The 10009-nt window shown below is 38.3% G+C and overlaps 1 protein-coding gene across 1 annotated transcript in view; it reads left to right on the top strand.

Annotated features, from left to right (window-relative positions):
• The first annotated feature begins 3183 nt into the window (after positions 1-3183).
• LOC103203383 (LRP2 binding protein) overlaps positions 3184-10009 on the top strand; it is a 33029-nt gene continuing 26203 nt past the window's right edge. Inside the window, exons 1-3 of the mRNA XM_007948370.1 lie at positions 3184-3298; positions 4438-4550; positions 9003-9116. Coding sequence (XP_007946561.1) covers positions 3199-3298; positions 4438-4550; positions 9003-9116 — 327 coding nt within the window. The 5' untranslated portion in view covers positions 3184-3198. The remainder of the gene's footprint in view (positions 3299-4437; positions 4551-9002; positions 9117-10009) is intronic.

Here is a 10009-nt window from a genome sequence, read left to right as displayed (position 1 = left end):
GAGGTAGATACACTCCTTGGAGAGAACAATCATGGGAGAAAGAAGGGCTGCTTATGCACAGGGAGACAGCTCAAGGGGCAGGAGTGTATGGAGGGAGGGACACTGGGAAGAGGTTACTATGGGGAGGAAGTGGGAGGGGAGCTGTTGCATTGTGGTAAACTGTGGTCAATGACATGAGACAAAGTATGTGTGAACAGCTGTATGGAAAGTGAATTTGCTCTGTAAATCTTCACCCAAATCACAATAAAAACAAAAAAGATGTCCCCCCCCAAAAGAAAGATTAGATAGGAAACTTAGGAACAGTGAGTTTGTGTTAATAGAGGAAGAACAATTTGGAAAAGAAGGGTGAGAATTGTTACACAATTTAAAGTAATCAATATCATCAAATTGTGCATATAGAAATTGTTGAATTAGTGTATGTTCTGCTGTGTATATTCTCAACAACAAAAATAAATTATAAAATAGAAAAAAAAAAGGAAAGTGGGAGGGGAGCTATTGCATTGTGGTAAACTGTGGTCAATGACATGAGACAAAGTATATGTGAACTACTTACTGTATGGAAAGTGAATTTGCTCTGTAAATCTTCACCCAAATCACAATCAAAAAAAAAATTAAAAAAAAAAAAAACAACTTGCCAGCAGCCATCTAATGTGCAACTATTGGTCTCTCCTATCTGGAGCCAATTAGAGTGAAGACAATCAAAGATATAAAGAATCAATTAGTCCAAAGGACTACTGGACCATGTGAACCCCAGCTTCCATGACTCTGAGACCAGAAGAACTAGATGATACCTGGCTAACACTGTTGACTGCTCTGAAAGGGATCACAATAAAAGGTCCCAGACAGAGTGAAGGAAAATGTGGAACAAAACTCAAAATCATAAATAAATAATAATAATAATAATAAAAGATGAAACTTACTGGTCTGAGACAGAGTAGTGGAACCACTGACATGATGGACCTCAGACATTCTTCAAGCTGGGGATTGAACTCTTCCCCCCAATGCTCAACTTTCAGCCAAATGATTAACAAATTATATAAGGCAAAGAATAAAAGCAGGAAGATATGCACTCATTGAAAAATCAGTCATATGAGATCAAAAGGCAGCCTTTTTGGATAGCACATTGGGTGCTTCAGTAAAAACTTCAGTAAAAAAAAAAAAAAAAAAAAAAAAAACCTCTACATTCATTTTCTGAGTAATAACTGGTGATGCTATTTACATCATTCTATTTGGATTTTTTTTTTTTCTTCTGAAGACCTTACCTAGTATAGGTTCACCGTAAAGCTCATTTCAGAAAAAGCCAAATCCACTGCCATGGAGTGGATTCTGACTCATAGTGACCCTATAGGAAGAATAGAACTCCCCGTAGGGTTTCCAAGGCTGTAAATCTTTATGGAAGCAGACTGTATCATCTTTCTCCAGCAGAGTGGTTGGTGAGTTCGAACCCGCTGACTTCTGGGTTAACAGCTGAATGCTTTAACCACTGCACCACTAGAGCACCTGTTAAAGCTCATTTCAAAAAAAAAAAAAAAACAACTCATTGCCCTGAGTCAGATCCGACTCACAGCGACCCCTACTTGGGTTTCCCAGGTGGTATTACTAGGGAAGTAGATCTCTCAACCTTCCTGCCGAGGAGTGGCTGGTGGTCCAAACTTCTGGTTAGCAGTCAAATGTCTTAGGCACTACGCTACTAGAGCTTCTTTAACTTTTATATTCACTAATGCAAACTTGGGAGCTCTGGTAGTGTAGTGCCTAAAGCATTTGATTCCTAACCAGAAGGCTGGCGGTTCAAACCCACCAGCCACTCCTCGGAAAGAAGATGGGGCAATCTACTTCCTAGTGATACTGTCTCGGAATCGCAAGGAGGGGTCGCTATGAGTCAGGTCTGACTCGACGGCACACAACAACAACAACAATGCAAACTTAAGATTTTTCTAATCATATACAGTAATACAGGACAGAAGGGACCATTCTCTGAAGAAGGAAATCATGCTTGGTAAAGTCGAGGGTCAATGAAAAAGGGGAAGGCCCTCAACAAGATGGATTGACACAGTGCTGCATGGATGGCCTCAGGTATAGCAGGAATCATGAGGCTGGCACAGGACCGGATAGTGTTTTGTTCTGTTGTATGTAAGGTAACTATGAGTCAGAGAAGACTTGATGGCACCTAACAACAACACATCATAATAAAATAATCTTATGCTAGGAAAGGACATTTTGAAATCCTCTAGGTCAAATTACTCATCCAAACTAAAAATGAAGAACTTGACTCTTAAGAAAATTAAATGAGTGTTCCAAAATTACAAAAATAGTTCTGTAATTTTTTCTAAGTATACCAAATTATCTACCTTTTCTGAATTTCATTCTCATTAATGAGGCATTTTATTGTCCAAAATAGTATCACGAAATTACATAAATGTTGCTTTCCAATCACAGGAAGGGTCTCTTGTGTTCTCTTCTTGGCCACCAATCAGGAACCTTTATTGGAAGCTTGTTTCTGATTGGTGAAAGCTGTAACAGTAGAATGCCAAGGAGTCAACAAAAAAAACATAGCAACAACTGAGTTTGCTGTCTCACTACCCTCAGCCTAGGCCATCCTGGACTCTTTCATCCCAAATGAGGTGGCCTCTACATTTTATATGAAGGCTCTGATTTACCATTCGTCTGTGATCCATCTTATAACATGGCGATCCGATATAGATGGGAAGATGAAACTGAGCAACAGAACTAAAAAAAAGTATATTCCCAGGTAAAATAGACAAATGTTTTAATTTGATGAGCTTCAGTTACAAGGCAACAGGAAGATACCGGTGCACAAGTACTGAATCTATAAGCAATGTCACCAATTCCCACTAGTCGCAGTAGTTGGGGAGGGTGATAATACCCAATGCAGCACATGAACTCACAGCCAGAGAGGACTTTCAAACAAGTCTCAGCATTAATTTAATGCTATGGAAACAGGCATAGAGGATGGCTATAGACCTCACATAGCTTTGGAGAGTCCTGGCTTTCTAGAAAAGACTATTTGTATCCCAAAGCTGGTAGCTCACAGTTCCTATCCTAGACCATGAAGAGGTATCCATTTTATAATGAGTGCCAAGTTAGAGTGGAGTTACTTTTCACACTTCTCTGGAGGAAGATATTTCTAACCATCTTATATTTTATTCTTGTTTACAGAATACATATTGTGGAAACAGGATGAAGTTGACAAGTGAAAAGTTGCCCACAAACCCATTATATACCTCTATCATAACCCAGTATGCTCTTAAGAACCAAAAATGGAGAAAGGAAAAACTTGGTACAAATTCTTATATTTAATCTTCCTTTGGAAAATATTTTCACCCAAAGTTAATTATGTATGCTAGAGCAAATGAGATAAGAAATATGAATCTTATTGCTGTCAAGGCAGTAGTTAATTTTTCAGTCCTTGACAGTTTTCTTACAAGAATCTATGAAATTACTACTTTTTTATCTGGTCAGAAATTATCAATGAAGAGGTTTTACAATTAGATTCTGACCCTATTTTACTTTTGGCACCTAAGGACAGCCTTCTTGAAAAGAGACACCAGATGTCACCTTTATTAATGAGAACAGTACCATGCTTTACTATTTTTCCATAGAAGCCTTTTAAAAACTACATTGAGGGTGGTTAAGTCAGTATAAGGTAGCTCTCATTAAGGCTAAAACTAAGAATTTAACTAACTACAGGTCAGCTTTGCCCACAGAAAAACCTATGCTTAGATTTCAACTCATTGCTCAGGTTCTTGCCTGGCAGCAAACAGGGTTACTTTGAAAACTGATGAGCAAAGATTTCTTTATTATACAAGGCAAAGTGGTAGGTACTGTGAAGAATGTAACATGTAAGAAGTTAGCTATATTCTCAAGGAATTTACATTTTAATTTAAAGGCAACAACTAATAGCACAAGGATTATGTGATAGGCACCAAGTGAATGACAGCAGACAATATTTGCTATAGGAAATTTTAAAGGAAGAGAGATCATTGTAGTTTAACAAAAGTTTAATTAAATGGTATAGATTAGGTTGGACTTTGAAGATTAGTAGGAAGAAATTCTAAGTCAAGGAAATAGTATGAGCAAAGACATGGAGACAAGATACATTCAGAAAAGATGAATACTCAAGTGTAGGTGGAATAAAATTTTTTACTGGTGCCAAAAGTCCTCACACCTTCTGAAGAAAACACTTCCATAGATTTCTCTGGGGGTTCAGAAGACTTATTTGAAAATGTTTCCCTCACCTTGGTGGCAGACCTTGAACTTATCTAGTCTAATGCCTTTTCCTTGAGCTAAGAAGGCCAGTTTTAGGAAGGAAACTAATATTAACAGAGTCAGATGAATTTTATGTAATTTATTATTTCAAGAAGGAACATTCATATTGTATGGTTAAATGTGGAATTACTTTGCCTGTTTTAAAATCAGATCATTATACCCATGCTAATTTGGTGGATAAGGCATTGCAGATCTTGAAGGAAAGAATAAGAAGAGGGGATTCTCTGGCATATTTCCTACGAGGTCAACTCTATTTTGAAGAGGTATCATTTCTTTGTTTTCATTTCCTATAATGCCGTTGTGAGGTCCTCATAGCAAATTTTCCTTACGTTGTTAAACAAGGGAAATTCTGTCAAATTACATAGATTATGGTTGTAGCTTTAAGTATGATATGCTGGTACCAGTGTAAGGAGATGTCTGACATTTCTTATTAGAAGTTATTCTAATGAATGCTGTTTATTGGAATAATTTTGCTATAAGGTACATTTTCACATTATAAAGTAGAAATCCAAGTTTTTAGAGTTTTTTGTTCAAAATGTTTAATATTATTTGTAAAATATTTCATCTTAATAATAATTGAAGACCCTGATACTTATCTAGAACTGAAAGTAATTTACATGTTCCACAGTGAGAAGGAGCTCTGGTGGCACCATGCTTAAAGTATTTGACTGCTAACCAGAAGGTTGACAGTTCAAACCCACCAGGCACTCCATGGAAGGAAGATAGGGCAATCTACTCTCATATAGATTAACTGCCTTGGAAACCCAATGGGAAGAAAAACTAATAAATAAATAACCCAATGGGATTCACTATGAGTTGGAATCAACTCAATGTCAGTGGGTTTAGTTGTTTGGTTTATACACAGTGAGAAAGGAATTGCCCTCTTTTAATCTGTATGATGCTGGGATGTCCTGAGAAGTAGGTCTAGCAGGAACTATGCAAGCTATCATCCCAACTTTGGTAACAGAGCTTCAAATCTTCATTGAACTCCAAAGGAAGATCTGAAAAGGGACAAGTATCCCCAGTCTTTCACCATCCATAGAACATTTGGGCAGCTATTCACCTCTATCCCACTTATACTCTAACCTTTGATGGCTCATTCATTTATTTTGGCAACAAGTATTTGTTGAGGACTTGTCACGCTCCCATCACTATGAAGATAGCATGTTGTTGTTGTTATGTGCCATCGAGTCAGACCTGATTCATAGCGACCCCTCCTTGGGTTTCTGAGGCAGTATCACTATGGAAGTAGATTGCCCCATCTTCCTTCTGAGGAGTGGCTGGTGGGTTTGAACCGCCAGCCTTCTGGTTAACAGTCAAGTGCCTTAGACACTATGCTACCAGAGCTCCCTGAAGATAGCATAGCATAGTGCTTAAGAGCATGACCTCTTATTTTGAGTGTTTTAGTCCTCTAATGCTGCTTTAGTTAGTATGACTTTAACAAAAGGAGTTTATTCTCTTACAATTTAGGAAGCTAGAAGTCCAAGTTCAAAGTACCAGCTCTAGGGACTGGGTGAAAGTCCCTCAACCTTAGGTTTTAGCTTTACCTCTCACTCCCAGCCCACTGAAACTGGAGGCTTCTCATAACTCAGACAGCTGCTGGGTGCTGAGGCTGATAAACCCAAGGTCGACAAAATAAAATGGCATTGTTCCAAGATTGTCAAGCAACCTGGCAGATCACTAGTTCAAGTCCAGAAATAGTTCCAAGACTGGCGGACAACATGGCAGGTTGCTGATCAATAACTTGGCTACGTGCAGGGTAATGCCAAAAGTTAGAGATCTTCCTCAAAGCTGCTTCTTATATATGGGAAGCAGACTGCATCCCTAAAGCAGCTACTCAGCTGTTCACAGTAGATTCTACCAGGGAGTTGATTACCTGTCTCATCATAGGGAATAACTACATCAAGCTGCCCAGCCATTCAAAACTAGGCTCAGTCAAGTTGACACACAATCTTAACTACCACTTAAGCATGAGTTTAAATATGGCTCTATAGCTTGTTAACTGTGTATCCTTGGGCATAAATATTTCTTGGTGCCTCAGTTTCCTCATCCAAAAAAAAGAAAATAATAATATGTGTCTCAGAGATATTATGAAGATTAATGTGTGAATTGCAGGGTCTGGCAACTAAACAACTAAAGAACAACCACACACACAAAAAAAAGCACTGACATTGAGTTAATTCCAATTCATAGCTACCCTATATATAGGACAGAGTAGAACTGCCCCCACAGGATTTTCAAGACCATAAATTTTTACAGAAGACTCATCTTACTCCCACAGAGTGGCTGGTGGTTTGAACCACTGACTTTTGGTTAGCTGCTAAATGCTTTAGGCAACTAATAAGTGCTATATAATTGTTTGCTATTATGAAAATATATTTTCAGTGCCTAGTATAAGAATCTATATATAGTAATGAGGTAATTAGAATGATCCCCATTTCATAAAGCTTACAGTCTAGTGGGAGGAACAAAATAGATTAATATATAATTATAAATAAAGTACTAGGAAAGCAATGAACTGAGTGTTGTGATAGAGAATAACTTAAAGGTAGGGTAGAAAAGCCTATTGTAGAAACCAAAACTTGAAGAAAAGGAAATGAGCAATGCAAACAGTCAAGTGGAGGAGCATTCCAGGTAAAGGGAACAGCAAATGCAAAGTTTCAGAATGAAAAAGGGCTATGTGACCTCTAGAAAGTAAAGGAGATCAATGTGGTAAAAAAGCAGGGCGGAGAATGACTCTAGATGTATTATGTTTAAAATGTAGTAGGAATCCATTTAATTGTTTGACTATATGATGGACAAATTAAAGGGCAAGAATGGAAACAAGATCTCTTTAGGTTGCCATACTAGTTTAGTCAAGAAAGAATGGCCTTGACCACAGTGGTGGCAGTGGAGCTGGGTACTGGGTTTCTTTAAAATGGTGATGAAATAATGACGTCATAGACTGAAAAATAGAGAAGTAGGAAGAAATGAGTTTTGAGGGGAAGACCAAGAGTTCAGTTTTTGGCCATATTAGGTTTGAGATGCCTATTAGCCATCTAAGTAGACATGTTTCAAAGTGGAAACTTATTATGTAAGAGGGAGCCCTGGTAGCATAGTGCCTAAGGCACTTGAATGCTAACCAGAAGGCTGGCGGTTCAAACCCACCAGCCACTCGTCGGAAGGAAGATGGGGCAGTCTACTTCCGTAGTGATACTGCCTCGGAAACCCAAGGAGGGGATCGCTATGAGTCCGGTCTGACTCGACAGCACATAATAACAACAACAACAGATCTCAAAGGAGAAGTTTGAGTTGAAGGTATGTATTTGAGATTTGTCAGCATGCATGTGGTATTTAAGAAGCTCTGGTGGTGCAGTGCTTAAGGCATTCGGCTGCTAGCAAAAAGATTGGCAGTTAGAACCCACCAGCCACTCCATGGAGAAAGATGAAACAGTCTGTTTCTGTAAAGATTTATAGCCTTGGGAACCCTATGGGGCAGTTCTACTCTGTCCTATAGGGTTGCTATGACTCAGAATTGACTCAATGGCAGCAGCTTTTTATATGGTATTTTAAATTATGAAAACTAAGAGGATTTCCTTTCTCTCTAACTTTTCCAGTGCTCTCACAATTAGGCAAACATTGTCCAGAAGAAATGAGTTTTAAAAACTCATTCATTTAGTCATTAATTCATAATATACTGTCTCATTGTTACATGTTTACTTAAATAGATTTTTGTTGGTATTTTGATGCAGTTTTGATTAATATTTATCACTCTGTTGAAAAGAGCAATTCATTTGTTTTTGTGTTTTCCAAAAGTTATATTTCTCTAGTCTGTTCTTTCTAGGAATGACAATCCAACTCAGTGAACAACTTTCTTTCCACCATTACAAGTCACGTGTTCTTTAGCGTAAGACATTTCCATGATGGGTTAAGATATAAACCTCATATTAGTCCCTTACACCTTAGCATATTTGTTTTCAGTCTCTTCTAACTGTTTAGGAGCCTTACAAAAATAACATATGATGCATCGATTTTGATAGGAAGTATGGGAGGAAGATAATTATAGGGAATCACATGTTTGTTTTTCCATGTTTTCTCCCTAGCCAGAAAAGGACAAAGCTAAAGAACATGACACATAAATTTCCTAATGTTCACATTTTCTCTGAGTCTTTGGCCCCCACTCTGGAGTTTCTTAGACTTCAGCTGTGGTGGGTGATAAGGCAAGCTAGATTGAGCAGAAAAAGGGCTGGGCTATCACTTTGGGAGAGTTCGGCAAAAGCCAAGAGTATGAGAGAGGAAAGCCTAAGAGAGTCTCACCAGAGTCCTCATAATCACTCTCTTCAGTTGCCATATTTGTTGTTGTCGTTGTTGTTATGTGCCGTCGAGTCAAACCCAACTCATAGCGACCCCTCCTTGGGTTTCCGAGGCAGTATCACTTCAGAAGTAGGATTGCCCAACCTTCCTTCCGAGGAATGGCTGGGGGGTTTGAACCGCCAGCCGTCTGGTTTGCAGGCAAGTGTCTTAGCCACTATGCTACCAGAGCTCCCATATTTAGATTGATTTAATTGATGTTCTGCTGTTTGACTGTTGTCAATGACTTACTTGCAAATTCCATAAAGTTGATATTGTCTGTCATTTTTTTATGTACTACTAACTCACATTTAGATGGGAATTAAATATTTGGTTGGGATTAGCTCAAAATCATCATAAAAATAATATTTTCTGGGGGTTTATAGGGATGGTATGAAGAAGCATTAGAACAGTTTGAAGAAATCAAGGAGAAGGATCATCAAGCAATTTACCAGCTAGGAGTAATGTATTATGATGGGCTGGGGATACTTGCAAATGCTGTAAGTTATTGTTTTCTGTTTTTTCAATGTTTGATTTCATACTGAATAGAGTATCTGGTACAATTATTTATATTTTAACAACATATTTCTATCCTTATATTTTCATATCTAAATTTTTAGCACTTCAAAGGATATCAGTAGTAGTAGTCATTTTTACATTATGTGAAAACAAAATTTCCTTTTTGCCACTCTCCTCTTCTCCATCCTCAACTCTGACCCCAAGCTAGCAGCTTCTCTTCAGAACTCTTCCAGATTTCTTAAGTAACTGGGTTCAGATATTAAAAAGAATGGGCCTCTTTTTACTTGAACTTTTGGTAAGTTCACATTTAGTGACTCTCCTCAAATGCTAGAGATGCTTAATCTTTCCAAAAATTTAGTACTTTATACTCACATGAACTAAAGTTGTTCTACGGGAATTGCATCTATAGTGGTCGTCACATTTTTATTCATTGGTATGTAAAGCAGAAAGGGGAATGAACAGCAGGAGGAACTTGTTGGCCTTAGCTGCCTTTCAGAACAAAGTTGGTCTCTTACTGAATACACAGTTCTACCATTAAGAGTTCAGTTTACTGAGGGACTAACAGTCAGAAGGGAGTTTCAGAATCCTTTTGTGAGCATGGACGTATATTCTGAGCAATGATATATTTGACATGTTAATATATTTCCTAAAACATACAGAAATTTCCTTCAAATCTGGTGACCTCAGACAAAATGATATTTTTATGTATTGTAAGAGTCAGCCCCAGGCTTACAGGTGAGGAGAGACAACGCAGGGATGCCAGAGTAGCAGGCCAGAAGAGCAGGGAAGGGGATAAAAGCCTTGAGCCCCAGGCTTACAGGTGAGAAAGGGGATAAAAGCCTTGAACCCGGACAGAAGAGCAGTCAGCCCCAGG

The sequence above is a fragment of the Orycteropus afer genome, unplaced genomic scaffold, assembly GCF_000298275.1.
Source record: "Orycteropus afer afer isolate SDZICR_OR568_19922 unplaced genomic scaffold, OryAfe1.0 scaffold00215, whole genome shotgun sequence".
NCBI lineage: Eukaryota > Metazoa > Chordata > Mammalia > Tubulidentata > Orycteropodidae > Orycteropus > Orycteropus afer.
Note: the sequence above shows the minus strand (reverse complement) of the source record. Positions and strands in the feature narration are given on the sequence as shown.